This window comes from Theropithecus gelada, chromosome 17 (genome assembly GCF_003255815.1).
Source record: "Theropithecus gelada isolate Dixy chromosome 17, Tgel_1.0, whole genome shotgun sequence".
Taxonomy (NCBI): Eukaryota; Metazoa; Chordata; class Mammalia; order Primates; family Cercopithecidae; genus Theropithecus; species Theropithecus gelada.
The window spans coordinates 51,784,321-51,809,961 of record NC_037685.1 but is presented as its reverse complement, the minus strand read 5'-3'; the positions used below and the strand labels follow the sequence as shown (position 1 = coordinate 51,809,961).

Here is a 25,641-nt window from a genome sequence, read left to right as displayed (position 1 = left end):
TTGGGAGGCGAGGCAGGTAGATCATGAGGTCAGGAGATCGAGACCATCTGGGCTAACGTGGTGAAACCCCGTCTCTACCAAAAACACAAAAAATTAGCCGGGCATGGTTGCAGGTGCCTGTAGTCCCAGCTACTTGGGAGGCTGAGGCAGGAGAAGGCCTGAACCCGAGAGGCTGGAGCTTGCAGTGAGCCGAGATCGCGCTACTGCACTCCAGCCTGGGCAACAGAGTGAGACTCCGTCTAAAAAAAAAAAAAAATCTAGACTTGATACTGTTTCTGAAAGGATGATTGCAAGTGTGTCAGACCTGTGAGGTCTCAAGAGTCAGGCCAAAGGCGGTTTTCTTGTGTGGAGCAGAGCAGCAGGGTGTGGGGAGGAGGGTGGGGGGCCCATTGACCAGGCAGCAGATGTGAGAAAGCTGCATCTGAACCCCTGCCCAGGCTGTCTCCCAGTCAGGTCCCAGGTTGGGGCTTGGCCAGGCCTGGTCTGGAGTGGGGGACCTTTCTAGCTGCCTGGGTCTGGCTGCCCACCCTGCACAAGCCTGGGGCTCCGGCCTCTCCGTATCTCTCCTCTCCACTCTTCCTGGAGGGCGCTGCTCTTATCTGGCCTGCTCCCACAGTCTCCCTACATCTGGCCCAGAAATACACTTGGTGGCGGTCCCGCCATCACACTCAGGCTTGGGAGCCAGCGGCCCCCGGTCTGTGCCGCCTGCCACACTGCTCTCCAGGGCAGTGGTGGGGAAAGGAGGTTAGAACCCCATCTCCATGGCCAGAGGGCAGGAATGAGGGAAAAGGGGGACCGTGAGGCTTCCAGGCCTGGGGTTGGAACAGGAGCTGGGCGGTGTGGGGCTGTCTGGGCCGCAGGACTCCGGGTGCTGGGAAGTGGGGAGCAGGACTGTGTCCATTGCTCCAGAAAGCACGAGGGACGCGATGTAGGAAATGGGCTTCAGTTACAGCTGGAGAGGGGTTCAGCGGGTCACCGACTTAGGCAGAGAGGAGCCCAGACGGCGGTTCGAAGACCCTGGGGACGGACGCCCACCTGTCAGTCCTGGGTTGTGGGGCACCCGTAGGCCGAGGGGCAGGAGGCTATGGCCCTGACTCCTGGTTTGGGTCGAAACATCCCAAGGAGGTGAGAGCGTAGGGTAGGGGCTGTGCGATCTTTGAAAGGAAGGACGCCGCGTGTTACCAAAGGCCAGTGCTGCGGAGCTGGGCTGAAAGCCTGGGGAGTTCCCAGCAGACTAGGAACGGAGAACCGTGTCGGGGGCTCTGCTCTGCCGAGCACTGAACCCCCACAGTCATGCAGGGGCTGGAGAAGGGTGAAAGGCAGAGGCAGGAGTCCGCACTTAGGGACCGGTCCGTTCCACACGCTGCTGTCCAGGCTCCTGGGTGGCACTCGCATGGAATATTCCGGAAACACCGATGGGAAGGTCCCAAAGTTGGTTCCCAAAGGCCCTGACGGACCCGCAGGGGACGCTGAGCCTGTGATCCTCGCCTCACCCAGACAAGGTCGGGCTGCTTCTCCCGGGAAAGCGCGTCTGGAGTCCGGGAACGGCCGCTCCTCCTGGGGCCTGTCCGGGCGCCCTGGGCCTAAATCACAGGCGGGGAGAGGCGTGTCGGAGAAGCCCCCGCTCCAGACCCCCGGGGGACCCAGGGCGAGGTCGCCCCAGCACCTCACTTCTGGGGTCTCCCCTTTGCCACGTCGCCAGAGCAAAATTCAAAATCCGCAGTTCTGGCCAATTTCCGGGGCCTCCCGGACACGAAAAGCAGCTGAAATCTCAGGACAGTGTCATGGAGCGCGGACCGAGAAGAAGCCGTTCGGAACCAGCGCTGCCCGGATTCTCCCAGGCCTGGCTCGCCGGTGGGGGGACCCCGGCCCTGGTTGGGGGGGGCAGGAACGGGCGGGCGCCCCTGGGGGCCTCTCATTTGTGTGTTGGTCTCGGCCTTAAAATGCAGCGGAGAAAATAAAAAATAAAACACAAATAGGAGTCAGGTGTCAGAGTCGGATCCGCCAGGCACTGAGGAGTGAAGGAATCGCAGAAGCAGCTCTTCTCACCCGGGTCCAGGCCGCGGGGATCTGCGGGGGGCGCCCCCGACTCTGCCCTTCTGCCCGACCCCGCCCGGGACGCAGCGGCCTCCGAGGCCCCAGGAGCAGGCCCCGCCCCGCCCCCACCCCCACCCCCACCCCCCCCCCCCCTCCCCCCCCCCCTACTCCACCCATTCCCCCCTCCCCGCCCGTTCCCCCCACCCTCCGCCCATTCCCCGCCCTCCGTCGCCCGCCCCTCCCCCGGTCCTCCCCCGCCCCTCACCCCCCTCCTGCCCCTCCTTTCTCCCCTCCCCCTCCCCGCCCCAGCCCCAGCCCCGCCCCCCCGCGCCCGCGGTCCCGCCGGAAGGACTTGAGCGCCCAGGAGCCGGGAGGCGAACCTGGGACCCGCTGGCCTCGCTCGGTGCACGCCTCCCTCCCCACATGGAGCCCGCCGAGCGCTCGCGGGTCCCCAGGTGGGTGGCGCGGGGTGCGGGCGTCCCCGGCGGCTGCGGTCCCCAAGCGGGCCCCCGACCCCCCAGAGGAAACTTCGGGGACGCCGGCCTCCTTCTCTCCGTGTTGCAGGATCGACCCGTACGGATTCGAGCGGCCTGAGGACTTCGACGACGCCGCCTACGAGAAGTTTTTCTCCAGCTACCTGGTCACGCTCACCCGCAGGGCGATCAAGTGGTCCCGGCTGCTGCAGGGCGGGAGCGTCCCCAGGAGCCGGACAGGTGGGTCCCGGGGGCGCAGGTGGGTCCCGGGGGTGCAGGTGGGTCCCGGGGGTGCAGGTGGGTCTCGAGGGCGCAGGTGGGTCTCGAGGGCGCAGGTGGGTCTCGAAGGCGCAGGTGGGTCTCGAGGGCGCAGGTGGGTCGGGCTGGGACGGGCGGGGCAAAGTCCGGCCTCCGGGAGCGAAGGGAGGGGGAGGAACCTTCCCGGGCAGGTCGGGACTTGGCTGCGGCTCCGAGTTAGGGCAGCCGCAGGGACCTGTTTTCCCGCTTTGGGATGGGCCGGCTGGTCGGACGCGAAGGAGACCCGTCCCTCCCAGAAGGGAGCCAGATCGGGATGGATCAAAACTCGATCCATGCCGGCTGCGGTGGCTCACGCCTGTAATCCCAGCACTTTAGGAAGCCGAGGTGGGCGGATCACCTGAGGTCAGGAGTTTGAGTCCGGCCTGACCAACATGGTGAAACCCCCCGCCTCTACTAAAATTACAAAACTAGCCGGGCGTGGTGGCGCATGCCTGTAATCCCAGCTACTCCGGAGGCTGAGGCAGGAGAAGCACTTGAACCTGGGAGGCGGAGGTTGCAGTGAGTGGAGACTGCGCCATTGCACTCCAGCCTGGGCGACAGAGCAAGACTCCATCCTTGTGACGGGACCCACAGGGTCCTGCTCCACCTGCCGCTCCCCCGCGACCCCAGGCCTCCTCCTGCTGCGGTGAGTACTGGCCTGGCCGCCCGCCCACCCGCCTCGGGGTTAGCTGCAGGGCCCCCTCCTCAGGAGCTCCCCAGCCTTCCCTGTGCGGAGGGCACCGCCTCACCTCTGCCTTTCCCAGCACAGCCTCTGCTGGAGTCAAAAACCCTTCCTCCCTGTCCCGGATATTTCATTCACTGCTCAGTCCTCAGAACCTGCGGCAGTGCCGGGCGACTTCCCTGTGTGTTCAGTGAATGAATGAAGTGCCTGCCTGGGGTGAGGGCTTGGTGGGAGTGTGCCCTGGAGCTAGGAACTCAGATGAGTGGGGTCAAAGGGGAGTCCTGGGGGCTTCCTGAGAAGGGGGATGTGAATGGCAGCTGAGCTTCAAGGGATGAGCTGTGTGCTCCAAGCCGTAGGACCTGGTGGGGAGGGGCAGAGATGAAGCCGGGGTCCTGCACCTGGGCGGAGAGTCGGAGGTGTGTGGTGACCACGGCCAGGCACAGAGAAGCCAACTGTTAAAGGTTTTCCAGGCAGGGGGTGATAAGATCAATTTTTGCTTTTATTTATTTATTTGAGACAGGGTATCCCTCTGAGTGCAGTGGCACAATCACCACTCACTGTAGCCTTGACCTCCTGGGCTCCAGCCATCCTCCCCGCTCAGCCTCCCACGTAGCTGGGACCACTGGCGCCGCCACCACTCCAGGCTAATTTTTAAATTTTTTATGGAGATGGAAGCTAATATCCTATATGCTTCCCACAAATGCATCATGTCCCATCCCTGTGGCCTCTGCATATTCACATGTTTCCAGTGGAACGTGTGTCTTTATTTTTCCTTTTGATTTTTTCTTTTCTATTTATTTATTTTTGAGACAGAGTCTCACTCTATCTCCCAGGCTGGAGTGCAGTGGTGTGATTTCAGCTCACTGCAACCAACCTGTGCCTCCTGGATTCAAGCGGTTTTCCTGCCTCAGCCTCCCAAGTAGCGGGATTACAGGCACCTACCATCACGCCAGGCAAATTTTTGTATTTTTAGTAGAGACGGGTTTCACCATGTTGGCCAGGCTGGTCTTGAACTCCTGACCTCAAGTGATCCGCCCACCTTGGCCTCCCAAAGTGCTGGGAATACAGGTGTGAGCCACTGCGCCTGATTTATTCTTAAAAGTTAACTGGTCTTTTAATTTTAAAAAGTAAGATAAAAGTATATAAGACATGTGAAGTTAAAAAGCATAATTTATGTACATGGTAAACACTTTAATCATACTAAGGGCTACAAAGTGCAACAGGGAGTTCTCTTCCACCCCTGGCCCCCATCTCCTGTAGAGATGACCGAAGGGGACTGTCCTTCCATCCCCCTCAGGAGCAGAAGTGCACGCTTGGTTCTGCAGTTTGCTTTAAGAGCAGGGGAAGTCCGTGGGAAGTCCTGTGGCTGTGACCTGGAGGTTGGTTACAGCAGAACATCTGAAAGATGTACGGTTGTGCATAAACTTTTTGTTTTTACAGAAAACACAACTGCACATTCATTCTTCTGTCTTTGCCTTGGTCGTTTGGATCTGTCCTCTTGCTCTCCTTTTCTTTGACTAGGGGCTGCTAACTTGGGTCCCCTATTTTCCTTTTTAGGGAACCACTCAGTGCGTTGCCCCCACTTTCCAATATGGATTTGGGAAGGGGCTCTGGGAAGAGCAGGGAAAAGGTAAAAAGCAATCCGGATGCAGAATCCTCCAGATTTTTATTCTTTTCCCCAATCCTTTGCAGTTATTTTACACGTAATTCAACAGTTTGTTTTTGCCTTTTCTTATTTTTTTTTTTTTTTAGCGTTGGTCTCTATCAACTCTTTCTAAAAACTTCACTTTGTTTTTATTGAAGTAACAATTGTCTTCTTTTTGCTTTAATTTTTTTAATCTTTTTTTTTTTTTTTTTTTTTTTAGACAAAGTCTAGCTCTGTCAGCCAGGCTGGAGGGCAGTGGCGCAATCTCGGCTCACCGCAACTTCTGCCTCCCAGGTTCAAGCAATTCTCCTGCCTCAGCCTCCTGAGTAACTGGGATTACAGGCACCTGCCACCACACCCCTCTAATTGTTGTGTTTTTAGTAGAGACGGGTTTTGCCTTGTTGGCCAGGCTGGCCTCAAACTCCTGAGCTCCAGTGATCCACCCACCTCAGCCTCCCAAAGTGCTGGGAAGACAGGCGTGAGCCACCGAGCTGGGCTGATTTATGTAATGTTAACTGGACTGTGTAATTATGGTAGCATCACTGGCATGAATGGGTCTGTGAGCAAATACATCTCTTTGGTCCCCTATGAGCCTCAGCGTGCGGGGTGGGAGCCACAGGGCTGTGGGCCTGCTCTGCAGTGAGTGGGGATGCTGGTGACTCCGGTGGGAGGCTCCAGGAGTCTGTGGTCGCGTGTGTCCCTCCTGGCCTGGGGCCTGGGTTCCGATGTGACCGTCAGGGTGCTCATGGGCACTGGCAGAGCCTCAAGTGCGGAGGGTCGGGCATAAAACAGGAGTGGGCAAGTTACTCCAAAAATGGGAATACAACTTCTTCCTGCCACGTATTCTGACGGTGGTAAAGTTCTTTCTTCTGTTTTTGGAGGATTTTCATCTGCACTTCCCATGTTAAAGTCTCCAGGAACACAGTCATCTACCAGTCTCAGCAATCCACATGTCTTAAGGGATAGTTACAACGTATTCTGCCTGATCACACTCTTAGTGGGTACAATAAATACTGTATTTCCCTTTTTCCGTAGCAAATATCCACCAGGAGCCCTTAGGAAGACAACTTCCTCTTCCTCCCTAGAAAGACTACATTCAACAAACTTAGTCCTGTGGAATTCCTATTTCATTCTCCATCTCGAGAAGGGAGGTCTGCAGGGAAGCAGCTTCGGGCCGTTGGCTTCTTGGAGACCTCCTTCCTGGTGGCTTAGAATATTAACACCACCTAAGTTAAATTGAGAAAACATATTTTCAAAGATACACCGAAAAACTGGGGATTTGCCTAACTTTGTCCGGGTAGACAGATGGATGTCAGTTCTCTGGATGTAGCTTCTTTTTAAAAATTTCCCAACTGTTTTGAATTGATATGTTATACTTCTGCAAACATTAGTGACGCTCTGTGGGTTAGCCCTGCCCCTGGGAAAGTGTCAGTCTGTGAGGACAAGTAAACGGTTTTCATTCTTCTATAAAGAAACAGTGTAAATCCAGATAACAAACTTATCAAAAAATCCCAGAATTCTTTGTTCTGTGAAGCTTCTGGGTGTTGCTCCAACGGCCAGAGCTGCTCGGGGACCTCGGGCGCAGGCTTGGTGCCTTCTGTTCACCTTACAGATGAGGAAACCGAGGCACGCTCAGAGTCTGGAACCTGCAAGTCATAGTGAAGCACAGTGTCTGACTCCAGAGCTGGTGCATTTAACCATTTTGACCTTTCCCTTAAAGACAACCTTGATATTATTGTTATTATTTGAGTCAGGGTCTTGCTTTGTCACCCAAGCTGGAGGGCAGTGGGACGATCATAGCTCACTGCGGCCTAGACAAGCAGTCCTCCCGCCTCAGCCTCCAGAGTAGCTGGGACTACAGGTGTGCACCACCATGTCCAGCTAACTTTTAAGATTTTTTTTTGTAGAGATGGAGTCTCCTGGGATTACAGGCATGAGCCACTGCACCTGGCCTATCAATTTACAGTATCGCAATTTACAGTAAAATTCACTCTTACCAGTATATGGTTCTGTGAATTTGGACAAACCCACGGCTAGGCAATCATCACCACAATCAAGATTCTGTCACCTTCAACAATCCTGTCCTTTGAAGTCGGCCCACTGCCCACATCATTGACCTCTTCCCCATTCCCATAGTTCAGCCATTTCCATGGTGTCGTCCGTGGAATCATATAGATTGTAGCCTTTGAGTCTGGTTTCTTTCATTTGATGCATTGGAGATCCATCCAGGACTTTGTATGTGTCAATAGTTCATTCCATTTTATTGCTGAGGTACTTCATTTTGTGGATGTACTACAATTTTTAAAAATCCCTTCATCAGCTGAAGACATTTGGAATGTGTAAAGCCAACATTATAACATTGACCTACAGGTTTTTGTGTGAACTAGTTTTCATTTATCTTGACTGAACACTTTGTATGGGATCGCTGGGTCATATGATAAGTGCGTGTTTAACTAACTAGTAAGAAATTACAAACCGTCTTTCCAACGTGGCAGTAAAATTTGGCATTCCCACCACAAATGTGCGAGTGTGAGTCTTCTAATTGCTCCACAGTCTTGCCAGCTCTTCATATTGTTGGTAAACACCAACATTATTTTACCAACATTATTTTAGTCGTTCTTTTGTAGATGGACTATTCTGTCTGCATTAAATTTCCTTTGCACTTTTATCAAAAAGCAAGTGGTTCTGTTTGTGTGGGTCTCTTTCTGGATTCCTTTTTATATCCCATTATTCCATTTGTCTAACTTTTCTCCGGTACCACGTTGTCTGTCTTACTGCAGGTTTATAGTAAAGCATAAAATCAGGTAATATGTCTCCTCCAACTTCATCTTCAAAATTGTTTCGGTTCTTTTCACTTTGCATATAAAGTTTAGAATCAGCTTGTCATTGTCCACAAAAAAATTTTTTCCTGGAACAGTGATAAGGAGGTGTATATAGGAATCTGTAGATCAACTTTGGAAGAATTGACTTTTTTTTTTTTTTTTTTTTGAGATGGAGTCTTGCTCTGTCACCCGGGCTGGAGTGCAGTGGCGCGATCTCGGCTCACTGCAAGCTCCGCCTCCCGGGTTCCCACCATTCTCCTGTCTCAGCCTCCCAAGTAGCTGGGATTACAGGAACCTGCCACCATGCCTGGCTAATTTTTTTGTATTTTTAGTATTTTGTATTTTTTGTATTTCACCGTGTTAGCCAGGATGGTCTCGATCTCCTGACGTGGTGATCCACCCGCCTCAGCCTCCCAAAGTGCTGGGATTACAGGTGTGAGCCACTGCGCCCGGCCAGAATTGACATCTTAATATTGAGCCTTGCCATCTGTGAACATGGTGTATCTATTAGTTTATTTCAGTCTTATTTGATTTCTTTTGCAGTATTCAGCATTTTTTTTTTTTTTTTTTTTTTTTTTTGAGACGGAGTCTCGCGCTGTGTCACCCAGGCTGGAGTGCAGTGGCGCGATCTCGGCTCACTGCAAGCTCCGCCTCCCAGGTTCACGCCATTCTCCTGCCTCAGCCTCCGAGTAGCTGGGACTACAGGCGCCCGCCACCACGCCCGGCTAGTTTTTTGTATTTTTAGTAGAGACGGGGTTTCACCATGTTAACCAGGATGGTCTCGATCTCCTGATCTCATGATCCACCCGCCTCGGCCTCCCAAAGTGCTGGGATTACAGGCTTGAGCCACCGCGCCCGGCCTCAGCATTTGGATCCTGCAAATATTTCGTTAGATTTTTACCTAAGTATTTCTCTTTTTTTGTTGCTATTGTAAATGATGCCAATTTAAATTTTTTTAAATGTATTTATTTTTTTGAGATGGAGTCTTGCTGTGTCTCCCAGGCTGGAGTGCAGTGGTACAATCTCAGCTCACTGCAACCTCCGCCTCCCAGGTTCAAGAGATTCTCCTGCCTCAGCCTCCCAAGTAGCTGGGATTACAGGTGCGTGCCACCACGCCTGGCTAATTTTTGTATTTTTTTAAGTAGAGATGGGGTTTTGCCATGTTGACCAGGCTGGTCTTGAACTCCATACCTCAGGTGATCCACCTGCCTCGGCCTCCCAAAGTGCTGGGATTACAGGCATGAACCACCACGCCAGGCCCCAATTTTAAATAGACGATTTCCAGTTGTTCATTATTAGTTTGTAGAAGTACCACTGGTTTTTGCATGGCCTCTTCTTTCTGCTTCTGTCCCTCTCAGTTAGAACAGTCTCTGCCTGTGCTGGGACTCGCCCTCTCCCGCTGTTGTTTAGCACAGAATGACCAAATACTCATTCAGAGCATTCCTGGTCAAGCTGCCCTCTAAGAGTCATGAGACCTACAGCAAACCTTAGTACGAATTGTACTAACTTGGAGGAAAAGTCAGGCTGAATTATTGGTGTCTTTGGTAGAATTTTAAAAATAAAGCAAAACATGTTTTTCTTGTTTCTGTAAGCAGTGCAAATAAACCATAAACCAAGTGTACTGAGATGTTCTTGCCTGAACTTGATCCTCCAAATATGTTTCTAAACCAGAAAAGAGGGTTTCTTACGAGGGATTCTTTTTTTTTTTTTTTTTTTGAGACAGAGTGTCACTGTCACCAGGCTGGAGTGCAGTGGCATGATCTTGCCTCACAGCAACCTCTGCCTGCCACATTCAGGCGATTCTCCTGCCTCAGCCTCCCGAGTAGCTAGGACTACAGACACAAGCCAGCATGCCCAGCTAATTTTTTTATTTTTAGTAGAGATGGGGTTTCACCATGTTGGCCAGGGTGATCTCGATCTCTTGACCTTGTGATCTACCTGCCTCCGCTTCCCAAAGTGCTGGGATTACAGGCGTGAGCCACCATGCCCAGCTAACTTTGGTATTTTTAGTAGAGACAGGGTTTCACTATGTTGACCAGGATGGTCTTGATCTCTTGACCTCACGTGATCTGCCCACCTCGGCCTCCCAAAGTGCTGGGACTACAGATGTGCACCGCCACCACGCCCATCTAATTTTTGTATTTTTATTAGAGGATGGGGTTTCACCATGTTGGCCAGGATGGTCTCGATCTCTTGACCTCGTGATCCACCCACCTCGGCCTCCCAAAGTGCTGGGATTCCAGGCGTGAGCCACCACGCCCGGCCCTTAAGAGGGATTCTTTGGCTTTCAGTGGATGGCATTAGTGTCTGTTTTCTCGCTCCTCTGGGTCTTCCCTCCTTGCCTTTGTATCATTCATCACGTATTTAGTGAGCTATTATTGCCTCCCAGGTTCCATTCCAGGAATGGGAGGCCCAGTGGACAGACAAGGGCCTGTCCTTCCAGAGCCTGATTTTCTCAGTAATCACCTAGCACACAATCATCTGCCCGTGTCCAGAGGATCATACACTGTGGATCACCTTGGAATTGGAGCTCATAAAGTTTTACCCTATAGTGCTTTTCTTGACTATAGCCTATGAAGTTATTGTAAGTTTTTATCTGCTGAATACAACTGGTCCCTCAGATTTTTTTCTTTTTATGGCAGCTTATAGAATTTCACAAATTGCATATGCCTTCTTTTCTAAAGTATGGTTTCTTTTAAAATAATGGTTTCTTTTCAAATATGTGCAGGGCCGGGCACGGTGGCTCACGCCTATAATCCCAGCACTTTGGGAGGCCGAGGTGGGTGGATCACAAGGTCAAGAGTTCGAGTCCATCCTGGCCAACATGGTGAAATCCTGTCTCTACTAAGAATACAAAAATTAGCTGGGCATGGTGGTGCGTGCCTGTAATCCCAGCTACTTGGGAGGCTGAGGCAGGAGAATTGCTTGAACCCGGGAGGCAGAGGTTGCAGTGAGCTGAGATTGCACCACTGCGCTCCAGCCTGAGCGACAGAACAAGACTCTGTCTCGAAAAAAGTAAAATATGTATAGTGTAGTATCAAAGGAAAACAGCAAAACTTTAAATATTTGCTTTGAAAATTAACTGTTTTGTAGCTTAAGAGCACAGTGTGGCAGCTTTCGACTTAACATAATTAATTCGGATGTTAGTCATGCATATCTTTTCCATCTGCCTAAGAAATTACTCAGTATTACTAATGAAGACAGCTCATGGCTTTTGGCTTCTGTCCCTATATGTTTATTAGAAAATACTAATTTTAGAAAATTACTAATTACTCTTTCACATTTTTATTGTCAATTAAAATATCCTTACAAAATGGAGTAGCTTTCAATGTATAGAGATAACTGCACAAGGAGGACAGTGACGTCTGCCACTAAAACCGTGGTCTCCCAGTTGCGGCGTCCCATCTGAGGTGCTCACAGCTGAGCCCAACCAACGTCCTTGTTCTCAGCTTGGCCTCTCACTGTTTTGCCCCTTTGCTGCTCCTCTGCACAGCTCTTAGGGAGCTTTCCGGGGCAGCCGTCTGACCGTGGCTCTGTTTCCTGACCACCTGCATGGGATGGCGAAGTGGGGGTGGGGGTGGTTCTGTAGCCAGTCTGATTTGTGCTCTGTTGAGGGGGAGGAGAGCAGGATTTTTGAAGGAGTATATGTACCAGTTTTGGTGGAGATGGATGAAGTTCTGGGTCTCTCTAATACTCGATTTAAGAAGGTAAGTGGTGAGAGCGGAAAGTGTGGCAGGAACGTGTGGGCCCTGCGGGCCTCTGGTCCAGCTCACACGCTGTCTGTCCTCTCGGCCTTCAGTGAAGCGCTATGTCCGGAAGGGGGTCCCGCTGGAGCACCGTGCCCGCGTCTGGATGGCGCTGAGTGGGGCCCAGGCTCAGATGGACCAGAATCCCGGCTACTATCACCGGCTTCTCCAGGGAGACAGAAACCCCAGGCTGGAGGACGCCATCAGGACAGGTGAGGCAGCGGGGATCAGGCTCTGGCACAGGGCCCGGGGGCCAGAAGGAACTGGTTTCCACCCAGTGTCTAGTCTCAGTGTCCAGGAGTGAGTGGTGCCTCTGCTGGTTTTAACTTAAAGTCACATCTTTCTCCACGAAAGAATCAAAACTGAAGCCTTTGCAAAGGGAGAACAATGATCGTAATTCACTCAGCAAATATTCACGTGCCCAGCTGGCTAATACGGAAATGGCCACGAAGGAGCAGATACGCTCCATGAAGACCTGCCCAGCTGGCTAATACGGAAATGGCCACGAAGGAGCAGACACGCTCCATGAAGACCTGCCCAGCTGGCTAATACGGAAATGGCCACGAAGGAGCAGACACGCTCCATGAAGACCTGCAGGACAGTGAGAGGCAGCCTCTGTTGCCGGCGGGCTTTGCGCCGGGCACTGGTCGCGTGGCCGTCGTACGCAGCCGCGTTCATGAGGCCGCACACCAGGGCTTCCTTTTTTGTGTCTATCATAATTGCTGGACTCCCTTCTCCTCCGATTTTCTCAGTAATCACATAGCCATAGGGTCCCTGGCTCTCAGAAGTTCAGAATGCTAACAAAATTGATTAACCTAAGGCCGGGTGCGGTGGCTCATGCCTGTAATCCCAGCACTTTGAGAGGCCGAGGAAGGCAGATCCACCTGAGAACAGGAGTTCGAGACCAGCCTGGCCAACGTGGAGAAACCCCCCTCTACTAAAAATTCAAAAACAGCCGGGCATGGTGGTGCATGTCTGTAATCCCAGCTACTCGGGAGCTGAGGCAGGAGAATCGCTTGAACCCGGGAGGTGGAGGTTGCGGTGAGCTGGGATCGCACCATTGCACTCCAGCCTGGGCAACAAGGGTGAAACTCCATCTCAAAAAAAAAAAAAGGAAAGAAAAATTGGTTAATCTAAATTGAATAATTAGATTTTTAGAAAATACATCTGCCCTTCTGATTTTAACAGTTTTTGAGAAATACACACTTAAACACAATATACTTAATTTTAAAAAACCCAGTGGCTTTAAAGTGCTGTGAGGTTAGAAAGACTTGGGAGGGTGAGAACACGGTGCATCCTGCTGCCCTTCCTGGGGGGTCTCCTGTCCACAGGGCTGAGCCAATGGGGAGGGGGCTACCCAGGCTGGGGGCTGGGGCTGCCGGGGAGAGGCTGCATCCTGACCGCAGAGTGTTTGCCGCCAAAGGTCTCCAAGCAGATGGACAGCCTGGCGGCCAGAAACGCTGATTCAGGTTGGGAAGAGGAGAGCTTGGGTGCAGTGGGGAGGGGTACATAGTACAACAGAGCACTGCTGTCTGAAAAATGAGTTTAAAGGCTCTGTTTTGTGGTTTTTTGGATGATTTTTTTTTTTTTTTTTTTTGAGACAGGTGTCACTCTGTTGCTCAGACTGGAGTGTAGTCGTGCAGTCACAGTGAGTGCTTACTGCAGCTTTTACCTACCAGGCTCAAGTGATCCTCCTGCCTCAGCCTCCCGCGTAGCTGGAAATGATCAGGACCACAGGTGTGCACCACCACACCTGGCTCATTTTTTAAATTTTTATTTTTTTTGCAGAGATGGGGTTTTGGTTTTGAACTCCTGGGCTCTGAGGATTCTCCCTCCTTCACCTCCCAAAGTGCTGGAGTTACAGGAGTGAGCCACTCGCCTGGCTGAATCTTTTTTTTAATTATGGTAAAATATGCCTAATATAAAATTTACCATTTCATTTTCCCAAGCTGAAGGTCTGTCCCCATTGTCAAGCACCACCCCCGTGTCCTTGCCCAGGCCCTGACAGCCCGCAGTGCACTTGCCTCTGTGCTTTGGCAACTCCAGGGTCACGTAAGAGGAGTCCTGTGGGCTGCGACCTGTGCGGCTGGGGTCCTTTCCCTCGCCTCAGTCCTCAGGGATCCTCTGTGCTGCATCTCGTGTGAGAATTTCCTCCTTCTTTAAGAGTGAATAATATTCCACGCATGGGCAGACAACATTTTCTTCATTTATCCACCTGTCAGTGGACCCCTGGGCTCTCCTGCCGCGTGGCTATTGTGGGTGGCACGGCCGTGAGCCTGGGTATATGGATTCTGCTGGGCCCCTGCTATCAGCTGTGGGCTCCTACCCAGAGTGTGGGGCTGCTGGATCCATGGCAGTTCTGTGCTTAGTAATTGGAGGCACCTGGTCAGTTATCTTTCAGGAGCCATGCAGTGGATGGTCCAGCCCCACAGAGCCAATGCCAGGCCACACAGTGTAGACAGAAAGCTCCCCTGCTCTTCCATCTCCACAGTGGAGATGGAGCCATCTCCTTTCCCACAGGATGTTATCAAAACATCTCAAGACGCTTAGCATGGTGGCTCACGCCTGTAATCCCAGCACTTCGGGAAGCTGAGGCAGGCAGATTATTTGAGCTCAGGAGTTCAAGACCAGCCTGGCCAACATGGCAAAACTCCGTCTCTACAAAACAATACGTAAATTAGCCCAGGCATGGTGGTGTGTGCCTGTAGTCTCAGCTACTCAGGAGGCTGAGGTGGGAGGATCACTTGAGCCCTGGAGGTCGAGGATGCAGTGAGCCGTGATTGCACCACTGCACTCCAGCCTGGGTGACAGAGTGAGACCCTATGTCAAAAAATATATATATATGGAAAAACTCAATAAAAATATTACATAGAAATGAACACAACTGGTCACTCTAGTCTGAAATAGCAAAAATACTAACTTCCCCTTGACTGATTCCAGTTTTTGGAATGTTTAGAATTCCATAAAAAAAAAAAAAGGCTCTTTTGTAAGAAAACACACAATAAGAAATAATGTGCTCTGAGGCACTGAACTAATGTTCGCCCAAATCTAGTTTTTTGTAGCAAAGACAAGGCCTGGGGCCAGAGGTTGGAAACAGACTCGCAGTATTTTGCAGCCGTTATGGAGAGACCAGAGGCGGTTGGGTTCCTCCAGAGTGGGGTGTGTGCACATCTCAGCATCACGGCTGGCGGGGGCTGCTGTGAGTCAGTCTTGGAACTGGCCGTCCGCTGGTGACCGCGTGGGGTGCCTGGTGAACACCTCTAATGGAGGTGGGGCCAGTGGGAGCAGAAACCAGTGGAGTTGTCAAGCCGGCATTATCCTTCCTGCTCGGCTTGCGTTCGGGGTTAATGTGGAGGTCAGCTTCAGTGAGGCCTGGCACTGGGCCAGTGTGAGGCTTGGTTAGTCTCGGGGACCCATGTGGTATCCGGATCCCCCGGCACTAGACAGCTTGTCCAGGGCCACTGTCCTGCCAAGAGATGCCTGGGCTGGACAGTGGGGGGGTTGGTGCCAAGGAAGGAAGAGGCCGGCAGGGATGCCTCCTGCACACGCAAGCTGATAACGCGGGGTTTATTCAGTTCTCAGTTCTCAGCTCTCAGCCGTGTCCTTTATCTCTGAGGAGTCTCAGTTTATTCTGTCTCCTTCTGTTTTGCATCTTTGGAATTAGGAGAGTGTCCCAAAGTTCTGTGGGCATTTCTCTCCACCTGTCACCCTGGGTCCTCGAGGCAGAGCTGCCTCCACTATGCGCAAGGTCCGAGGTGCAGGAGGCCTGTGCTGGGGGCCGGGAGGAGACAGGCATCGAGGAAGGAGCGCCATGGCCTGGCCGCCAGCTCTGGGGTTGCTCTGCCGTCCCTGACTCTGCGGGAAGGACGGTTGGGGCCCCCCTCCACCCCGAGTCCAGGATCACCCCCTCCTTCCTGGCCCAGTGAGCCTGTCGCTCTGGCTGTGTTGAGTCTGCTGTGCGGCCAGGGTGAAAACCAGTCCCTAAGTCCCAGGTGGAAGCCAGGTGGCCACCCTCGGGGCAGCTGGAGGGGTGGGAGGCTTGTGGAGCAGAAACCTGTGGGTGATTCCTTCTGAATTTCTCGCAGACCTGAACCGGACCTTCCCCGACAATGTGAAGTTTCGGAAGACCACGGAGCCCTGCCTGCAGAAGACCCTGTACAATGTGCTGCTGGCATATGGGCACCATAACCAGGGAGTGGGCTACTGCCAGGTGAGCCTCGGGACCCTCTGACGCAAGCATGAGGTGGCTGTGAGGACGGGTCTGTCCACAGCTGCGGGCTCAGCAGTGACGGCTTCATGTCTCTGTCAACAATGTTCATGAATTTCACATCCTGACGCCCCATCGAGTCTCGGACACCGTTTGCCAGCAGGGAGGACAGGGAGCAGCAGCTGACAACCCTGTTTTGGCCTCAGGCAGCGGGGGCAGAATCAGTGAGCACAGGACACAGAGGGCGAGTGCTGTGGGGTGCGTGTGTGCTGTGGGAAATGTGTGCTGTGGGGCGTGTGCTATGGGGCATGTGTTGGGCACATGTGTGCTGTGTTGTGGGGTGCATGTGCTGTGGGGTGTGTGTTGTGGGGCATGTATGTGCTGTGGGAAATGTGTACTGTGGGGCGCGTGTGCTGTGGGGCACGTGTGCTGTGGGATATATGTGCTGTGGGGTGCGTGTGCTGTCGGGTGCGTGTGCTGTGGGGTGTGTGTGCTGTGGGGTGCATGTGGTGTGCCATGGGGCGTGTGTGCTGTGGGGTACGTGTGCTGTGTCATGTGTATGCTGGAAGGCTTGTGTACTATGGGGCATGTGTGCTATGGGATATGTGTGCTGTGGGGTGCACGTGCTGTGGGGTGCGTGTGCTATGGGGTGCACGTGCTGTGAGCTGTGTGTTGTCCTCTGAGGCCACTCCCAGAGTGTCTGCTGTCTACACTGTCATCCCCCGGCTGGCTCCGTGGTGTGAACCAGCAGGTGCGGTTGGGAGAGTCCTTGCGCCTCCTGGAGGCCACCTAGCTGGGTGCATATTAAGGGCATTGCTCTTAGTAACTGGTGGAGCGAACAGTCCGGAACTGGGGGCAGCTAGGAGCCGTGCAGTCTCCCAGCCTGTGTGTGCCCTGCCTGGGCCTTTCACCGGTGGTGCTGTTCCAGTCTCTCTGAGCTCGCCGAGGGCAGGGCAGGCATCTGGGCAGGGCTGGCCTCCCCGATGGTTTCCAGGTGCACACGTGGCCTGTGACTGCCTGTGAGTCCCAGTGGCTGGGAGCCTGGAGCCCACGGCTGCCACTGGGATTGGAGGTGCTTTCCTGGCATTTCAGGCCATGTGCTTCATAGGCTTCTAGGGGTTGTGGCTGACTTAAATGTTTCTAGGAAGACAGGGAAGGACATTGTCGTGATGGGTGGTTCGAACCCAGCAGGCCCAGTGATGCCACCGGAAACTTCCTGTAGAAGCCAGGAGCCAGGCGTGCACCAACCAGAAAATGCAGTTTGAGTGAACGTTTGCGGGAGTGTGGAGCCCCTGCCTGGACAGCCCTGGGCCTGGTCCCTGGCAGAGTGAATGCTCCCAAGGAGAAAGGGTGGACGTGTGCGTGAGGAACGCCCTGAGACAGGCCAGCAGCAGAGCCACAGGACCGCGCCGTCCTCACCAGCTGCTCCGCGTGCTGCGCGTGTGCGGCTCTGTGGCGGGCAGACAGTGCCATGTCAGGTGAAGCTGGGAGAGTCCCTCCTTTGCAGACAGAATTGCTGCCATTCCTTGCTTTTGTGACTGTCCAGGAGCAAGAATTTGGCCTTCTGGAGTTGAGGTAGAGTGGGCAAGAAACCCTCTACGTCATTCTATTTTCTGCTCCTTCGTGTTTCAAAAACAGCTTTAATAAAACACAAACACCAGCCTGGGCAAGGTGGCAAGACCCCATCTCTACGAAATATGTTACAAAATTAGCCAGGTGTGGTGGCACACGCCTGTGGTCCCAGCTACGCAAGGGGCTGAGGTGAGAAGGTCGTTTGGGCCTGGGAGGTCAAGCCTGCCGTGAGCCATGATTGCACCACTCCAGCCTGGGCAACAGAGCAACACCCTGTCTCCAAAAAAGCGAGAAACAAACCAAAAAACACCACCCACCTGGGTGGCCTTTTCCTATAATCATGCACTTTGGGAGGTCAAGGCAGGAGGATTGCTTGCTTGAGGCTAAGAGTTCAAGACCAGCCTGGGCAATACAGCAAGACCCCATCTCTATTCTTTTTTTTTTTTTTTTGAGGCAGAGTCTCGCTGTGTCGCCCAGGCTGGAGTGTAGTGGTGCAATCTTGGCTCACTACAAGCTCCGCCTCCCAGGTTCATGCCATTCTCCTGCCTCAGCCCCCCGAGTAGCTGGGACTACAGGCGCCTGCCACCACGCCCGGCTAATTTTTTGTATTTTTAGTAGAGATGGAGTTTCACTGTGTTAGCCAGGACGGTCTTGATCTCCTGACCTTGTGATCCGCCTGCCTCGGCCTCCCAAAGTGCTGGGATTACAGGCGTGAGCCACCACCCCTGGCCCCAAGACCCCATCTCTATTCTTAAAAAACAAACCACAAACACAATGTTACATACTAACAGAATGCCAGAGCTCAGCTGGCATTTGGAACCTACAGGCACATATGTACATGTGTGTGCGTAGATGTGCACCTGTTAGCTTGCTGTGGACCCCTAAGGAAACACCGCAGCCTAGTAAACAGTGGAAATGAATTCTCTCAGTTCCGGAGGCTGTGCATCTGAGGTCGCGGCGTCTGCGGGGTCTGAGGTCACAATGTCTGCACGGTGGGTTGTTTCTGAGGCTGTGACAAAGGGACTGTCCCAGGCCTTGCTCTGACTCTGCTGGTTCCTGGCAGTCCTGGGTGCCCCTCGGTGGGCAGCATCACTACCCCAGTCCCTGCCTCCATCTCCACGTGCGTTCTCCTGTGCGTGCCTGTGTCTGAAGCTCTGCCTAAGACAAGGACACCAGGCTTGGATTAGGGCCCACCAACTCCTCCATGACCCCATCCGTAATGACATCTGCAACAGTCCTTTTCCCAAACAAGGTCCCAATCTGAGGTACTAGGGGTTAGGACTTCAACAGCTGAATTTTGGGGCGGGGGACACAGTTCAATGCATAGCAGACGTGTAGAGTTACACAGTGCACACAGGGTCTCGCTCTGTCACCCAGGCTGGAGTGCAGTAGTGTGATCTCGGCTCACTGAGCCTCAACCTCCTGTGCTCGAGCGGTTCTTCACCTTGGCCTCCTGAGTGACTGCGACCACAGGTGCACCACCACGCCCAGGTGATTTTTGTATGTTTTGTAGAGATCGGGGTCTTGCCATGTTGCCCAGCCTGGTCTTGAACTCCCGAGCTCAGGTGATCCTCCTGCCTCTCCCTCTGACAGTGCTGGGATCCCCCACTGTGCTTGGCCATGTTCTGCTTTTTCTCCACGATGATCACCCACCTGCATTTCCATGTGTCCACTGTCCACATTGTCACCCTCTCCCAGGACCAGTAGCACTGTCCACTCGAAGGGGTCCGTTCTCAGCCACAGAGGTCCCCCCGGGTCCGCTCTCGGCCACAGAGGTCCCCCCGGGTCCGCTCTCGGCCACAGGGTCTGGGGCTGCCCTCGATGGAGAGGGTCACATATGTGATGTTTGAGGCAGCACCCCTGTGGCAGGTGTGCACATGGATTTCCCGAAAGGGTCTCCACCACAAAATTCTCCCAACACCCGCGTGTCAGAACATGTTCCTTACAGTTTTTATAAAATGTGGTCATTGGTATAGTTTTCTCTCTGGTAGAGAGTTTCATGTTGTTGATATATAGTAATTTCTTTAGAAACCAATGGTAAGTTATGTTTTTTTTATCACAAGGTTACCATTAGTGGATGAGTCTTTGATTTTAGTATTCAGGATTTCTTTAAAGTGATTCCCTTTGCTTTTACTTTTCTTCACGTAAGCTTGACTAAACACATTACTAGATGGTAGGTATTTAGTGACTCTAGAGTTCTACTAAAGGATCATTCTGGAATTATGCAGGTTTTAGGGAAAAGCAGGAGAAACGGAAACTGGGTAGTTAGTAACTGAATGATTGCAGAATCGTATGGAGGCTTAAAACTCAATGTGAATTTCTGTTTCTCATTTTTCTAATTTCAGGGAATGAATTTTATAGCGGGATATCTGATTCTTATAACGAATAATGAAGAAGAATCTTTCTGGCTGTTAGATGCTCTTGTTGGAAGGATACTACCTGGTATGTTGAAAATTCCTGCGGTTTTGCCTGAACTGTCCTGTTTCTGGTGCTGCCAAAGTGATTCCGCTGAGAAATCAAGATTTAATTAAAACATGGTTGAATAGTTTGGGAGTTGAGGTTAAAATCTTTTTTTTTGAGACAGAGTCTCGCTCTGACGCCCAGGTTAGAGTGCAGTGGCGTGATCTTGGCTGACTGGAACCTCTGCCCCTGGGTTCAAGTGATTCTCCTGCCTCAGCCTCCCAAGTAGCTGGGATTACAGGTGTGCGCCACCACGCCCGGCTAATTTTGTATTTTTAGTAGAGACAGGGTTTCACCGTGTTGGTCAGGCTGGTCTCAAACTCCTGACCCCAGGTGATCCGCCCGCCTCGGTCTCCCAAAGTGCTGGAATTACAGGCATGAGCCACCGCGCCTGGCCAAAAATCTTTTTGTGGTTAAAAAAATGTCTGAAGCCGGGCGCGGAGGCTCAAGCCTGTAATCCCAGCACTTTGGGAGGCCGAGACGGGCGGATCACGAGGTCAGGAGATCAAGACCATCCTGGCTAACACGGTGAAACCCTGTCTCTACTAAAAAAAAATACAAAAAAAAAACTAGCCGGGCGAGGTGGCGGCGCCTGTAGTCCCAGCTACTCGGGAGGCTGAGGCAGGAGAATGGCGGGAACCCGGGAGGCGGAGCTTGTAGTGAGCTGAGATCCGGCCACTGCACTCCAGCCTGGGCGACAGAGCGAGACTCCGTCTCAAAAAAATAAATAAATAAATAAATTAAAAAAAAAAAAAGTCTGAAATTGAGTCGAAGAGGAGAAACCCATGTAAGTGGCCAGGTCCCGGCTGCAGCAGCTGCTTGCTCCTGGGCCAACAGAGGGCCTCTGTGCTGTCTTGACCCTTGCGGGCAGCTGGGGCTGCGTGGTTGGCTCACCCCCTCCTCAGCTGGTAACTTCTGTGTCCGTTGAGGGCCACAGTGTAGCTTGTATTGATCACAGAATCTCTGAGAGGCTGTCTTGGTTTCATGTGTGTATTTATTACCGAGTTTGTGAATACTAGCAAGAGCACGATTGTGCTATGTATATCCATAGTTACTTTTTAAGTAAGTACTTACTTTTTAAGGTGAAAACCATTCTTTTCAAACCTTTCCACTTTTCTATGTATTAATGTTTAATTATTTAATAATTAAAATGTATTTATTAGTAAGTTATCCACAGGTTATAGTGAAGGCCAGTTCAGACGATGGGCTGCAGGCTCAGGTCACTTGGGAAGAGAAGTTTGAGGAGCCGTCGGGCAGGCAGGATCTGGGGCTGAGACCACTCTGCCCTTCCCCAGCCTGGCTGTGGTGCTGGGTCAAGGGGCTGCGTGTTCATCCTGTAGGGCAGAGGAGATGTGAGGGGCAGCTGGGCCAGTCCCCAGTGTTTGGAGCCTGGTGGGGGTGTGTGGCTCCAGCTCCTGCCTGGTGAGCGCACGGCGTGTGTCAGGTTCCTGCTGAGCTGTGCTCGTCCTCAGGACAGCCACACCACACAGACAGTCACCCACCCCATTTCCAGGGTGAGGACACCGAAGGCCGGGAGAGTTTGCGTGCTGGCCTGACCACCGCTGTACGTGGCCGAGCCTGGTTCAGATCCTGGCTGTGTGACTCACAGACCATAGTGCGTGTCCTCACGGACGGGGCGAAGCTCAGTGCATCGTTAAGGGCAGGGAGGAATCAGTGCCACCCTCAACCCAAGGCCACAGAAATGGAGATGCCAGAGACCAGCCTGATGGAGCCACCCCGGAGGAAGGGAGCCCCGCAGAGCTCCCGGGAGCAGGAAGAGCCGTTCGCCCGACTGGAGGCCATGGACCCGGCGCAGCAGCAGCAGGAGGCAGAGCCTCGCGGGGCGGAAAGGTTGCCGACTGTCGCAGCTCAGTTCGGTGAACGCCTGGACCAGGTGGAATGGTGAAACTAGAGGCAGACGGAGTTAGGAGACATCCAGATGTGGGATTGGCAGGACGTGGACACAGGCTCACAGCCTGCTTCAGTGATGTCCGAGTGCAAATCACGGCGAATCTTCCCATCCGTGGGCCATGCAATTCTTTTCACCACATTTTTGTTGAAAACCTATCGTGTTCTGGGCACTGTTCAGGGGTGTGGGAAACATCAGGGAGCACACACGAGTTCCGTCTTTGTGGGGGGTGGACCCCAAGCAGCAGCAGGTGAGAGCTCAGGTTGGAGGGCTCAGTGCCAACCCAGAGGGCAGGGGCAGGCCCCGCCGTGCTGGTGTGATGGACAGATGCATTCTCAGTCCATGAGATGTCATTTCCGATATTCATTATGAGATTAAGTTGAACGAAACTGCAATGCAAATAGGTCTGGATTCAAAAAGAAAAGAAAGTATAAAAACTAAACTTTTAGGATTATGGGAGGAAAAGGGGTTATTCCGATCCCGGCAGAGCTCTCCCAGCGGCAGAGAAAAGAGGCAAATATACGTCCTTCTCTAAGTTATAGTGACCAAAGTAGGTCGTTTCAGTGCCACGGTCATCCTGCTCTAATATCCGTCCTTCCCTAAGTTACAGTTACCCAAACTAGGTCACTTCAGTGCCACTGTTATCCTGCTCTTAATTGCTGCATTTTAAGTTATACAAGAAATACACAGACATATTCTCATTTCAGAAGTTCAAAAAATACAGTACTTTTTATAGAATAAAAAGTGACAGCCAGGAGCAGTGGCTCGCACCTATAATCCTAGCATTTTGGGAGACCGAGCCGGGCAGTTAGGAGTTCAAGACCAGCCTGGCCAACATGGCAAAACACCATCTCCACTAAAAATATAAAAATTAGCCAGGTATGGTGGCGGGCGCCTGTAATCCCAGCTACTCAGGAGGCTGAGACACAAGAATCAGCTTGAACCTAGGAGGCTGAGGTTGCAGTGAGCTGAGATCACACCACTGCACTCCAGCATGGGAGACAGAGTGAGCCTCTATCTAAAAAAGAAAAAAAAAAAAAAAAAACAAGGCCAGGCAGAGTAACTCACATCTAATCCCAGCATCTGGGAGGACACAATGTGGGAGGATCACTTGAGCCCAGAAGTTCCAGACCAGCCTGGGCAACAAAGTGAGACCCCTCCCATCTCTACTAAAAATAAAAATTTAAGTAAAAGTGATGACCTGCCTTCACTAGCACATCCCCATTTATCTCCCACTCAGAGGTAACTGTTATCATCAGTCCGATGTATGTATTTCAGAGTTTTTATAGACCTATATAAACATACATGAAAGACTGAAAATTAGTGACACAGGAACAGCGAAGCAAAAGAAAGGATAAACTGAGACAAAAATCTGGTTCTTTGGGAAAACTGATAAATAGACAAACCTCTGGCAAGATTGATAAGAAAAAAATGTAGCCGGGCACGGTGGCTCACACCCGTAATCCCAACACTTTGGGAGGCTGAGGCAGGAGGATCACTTGACATCAGGAGTTCGAGACCAGCCTGACCAACATGGTGAAACCCCATCTCTACTAAAAATACAAAAATTAGCTGGGCATGGTGGTGGACACCTGTAGTCCCAGCTACTCAGGAGGCTGAGGCAGGAGAATGGCGTGAACCCGGGAGACGGAGGTTGCAGAAAGCCGAGATCACCCCACTGCACTTAAGCCTGGGCAATAGGACAAGACCCTGTCTCAAGTAAATAAATAATAAATAAACACACAAAAGCACAGGCACTGAAGAGAAATCTTTGTTGAGTGTAATCCACATATCCCACAGTCCCCCCTTTCAAGTGTACGGTGCAGTGGTGATTGGTGCATCCGTGACTTTAGAACAGGTGAGCCAAGATCACGCCACTGTACTCTAGCCTGGGTCACAGAGTGAGACTCTAATCTCAGAAAAAAGAAAAAAAAGTATAAGATGTAGTAGAAATGAAAAGGTGCTGTAATTTGAAGATTTGTAGAGATTTTTAAGAATCAAAAGAAGAAAATGAAGAGACAGTAGTGGATAATTCTGAGAAAAAAACCTAACGAAGTTGACTTGAGAGAGAAAATAGAACATCAGATGGGCGTGTGCATGGACACACTGGGTTTTTGCTGCTATCAGACTGTGAAGGAACAGGTAACTCCTGCTATTTAATGTTTTTGTTTTATTTATTTATTTATTTTTTTATTTTTATTTATTTATTTATTTTTTTTTGAGACGGAGTCTGGCGCTGTCGCCCAGGCTGGAGTGCAGTGGCCGGATCTCAGCTCACTGCAAGCTCCGCCTCCCGGCTTCACGCCATTCTCCGGCCTCAGCCTCCCGAGTAGCTGGGACTACAGGCACTGCCACCTCGCCCGGCTATTTTTTGTATTTCTTAGTAGAGACAGGGTTTCACCGTGTTAGCCAGGATGGTCTCGATCTCCTGACCTCGTGATCCGCCCATCTCGGCCTCCCAAAGTGCTGGGATTACAGGCTTGAGCCACCGCGCCCAGCCTTTATTTTTTATTTATTTTTTTTCAAGACGGAGTCTCACTCTATTGCCCAGCCTAGAGTGCAGTGGCGCGATCTTGGCTCACTGCAAGCTCTGCCTCCTGGGTTCACGCCATTCTCCTGCCTTGGCCTCCCGAGTAGCTGGAATTATAGGCACCTACCACCACGCCTGGCTAATTTTTGTATTTTTAGTAAGAGATGGGGTTTCACCATGTTGGCCAGGCTGGTCTCGAACTCCTGAGCTCATGTGATCCACCCGCCTCGGCCACCCAAAGCGCTGGGATTACAGGCGTGAGCCACTGCACCTGGCCATTTTATTGTATTTTTTAGAGACAGGGTCTCAGTCTGTTACTCAGGCTGGAGTGCAGTGGTGTGATCATGGCTCAATCCAGCCTCAACCTCCTTAGCTCAAGTGATTCTCCTGCCTCAGTCTTTTGAGTAGCTGGGACCACAGGTAGACACCACTGTGCCTGATAGATTTTTTTTTATTATTTGTAGAGATGGGGCCTTGCTATGTTGCCCAGGCTGGCCTTGAACACCTGGCCTCAAGTAGTCCTCCTGCCTTTGCTTCCCAAAGGGCTGTGGTTAATTCTGTTTTTTTTTTTTTTTTAATAAATCTTGGGGCTCATACCTGTAATCCTAGCACTTTGAGTGGTGCATGCCTGTGGTCCCAGCTACCCGGGAGGCTGAGGTGGGAGGGTTACTTGAGCTAAGGAGGTCGAGGCTGCAGTGAGCTGTGGTAGTGCTACTGCACTCCAGCCTGGGTGACAGAGCAAGACCCTGTCTAAATAACTGATTAATTAATCAATCTTGTAGAAAATATAAAAAAGGAACTGCTCATCGCTTCATGTTATGAAGCTAGTATAACCTTCACACCATACAGGCTAATCTCACTGATGAACAGAAGTATGTAAATGTTCATTATTAATATTAGCAACTTGAATCTACAGATGATTATGAAGTATTTTTTTAGTTTGAAGATAGTTTATTCCAGAAATGCAAGGATGGCTTAATCATATGGACTAATCAAGGGCAAAGCCGAGCCAAGAAGGCTTGAAAGAACAACACTGGAGATATATTATAATGCTCTAATAATTAAAATGGTGTGGTATTAGGTTATGAATGGATAAACAGACCAATGGAACAGAATTGCGAAGCCGGATAGAAATCAACCAGTCTGTGGATCTATTAATCTATGGGAATGTCTTTTGTGAGATATGTTGATTAATGGGAAAAAGACTGTTTAAAACATGATTCAGCGACACTTGTCTGTATGGCAGAAAACAAGATTAAAC

At 51.7% G+C, this 25,641-nt stretch overlaps 1 protein-coding gene across 2 annotated transcripts in view; it reads left to right on the top strand.

The window, feature by feature from the left end:
• Positions 1-2,369: 2,369 nt before the first annotated feature.
• Positions 2,370-25,641, top strand: part of GRTP1 (growth hormone regulated TBC protein 1) — a 35,539-nt gene continuing 12,267 nt past the window's right edge. For both annotated transcript variants that reach the window (XM_025364024.1, XM_025364023.1), the window contains exons 1-5: positions 2,370-2,492; positions 2,602-2,750; positions 11,756-11,914; positions 15,788-15,912; positions 19,827-19,923. In XM_025364024.1, coding sequence (XP_025219809.1) covers positions 2,461-2,492; positions 2,602-2,750; positions 11,756-11,914; positions 15,788-15,912; positions 19,827-19,923 — 562 coding nt within the window. In that variant the 5' untranslated portion in view covers positions 2,370-2,460. The remainder of the gene's footprint in view (positions 2,493-2,601; positions 2,751-11,755; positions 11,915-15,787; positions 15,913-19,826; positions 19,924-25,641) is intronic.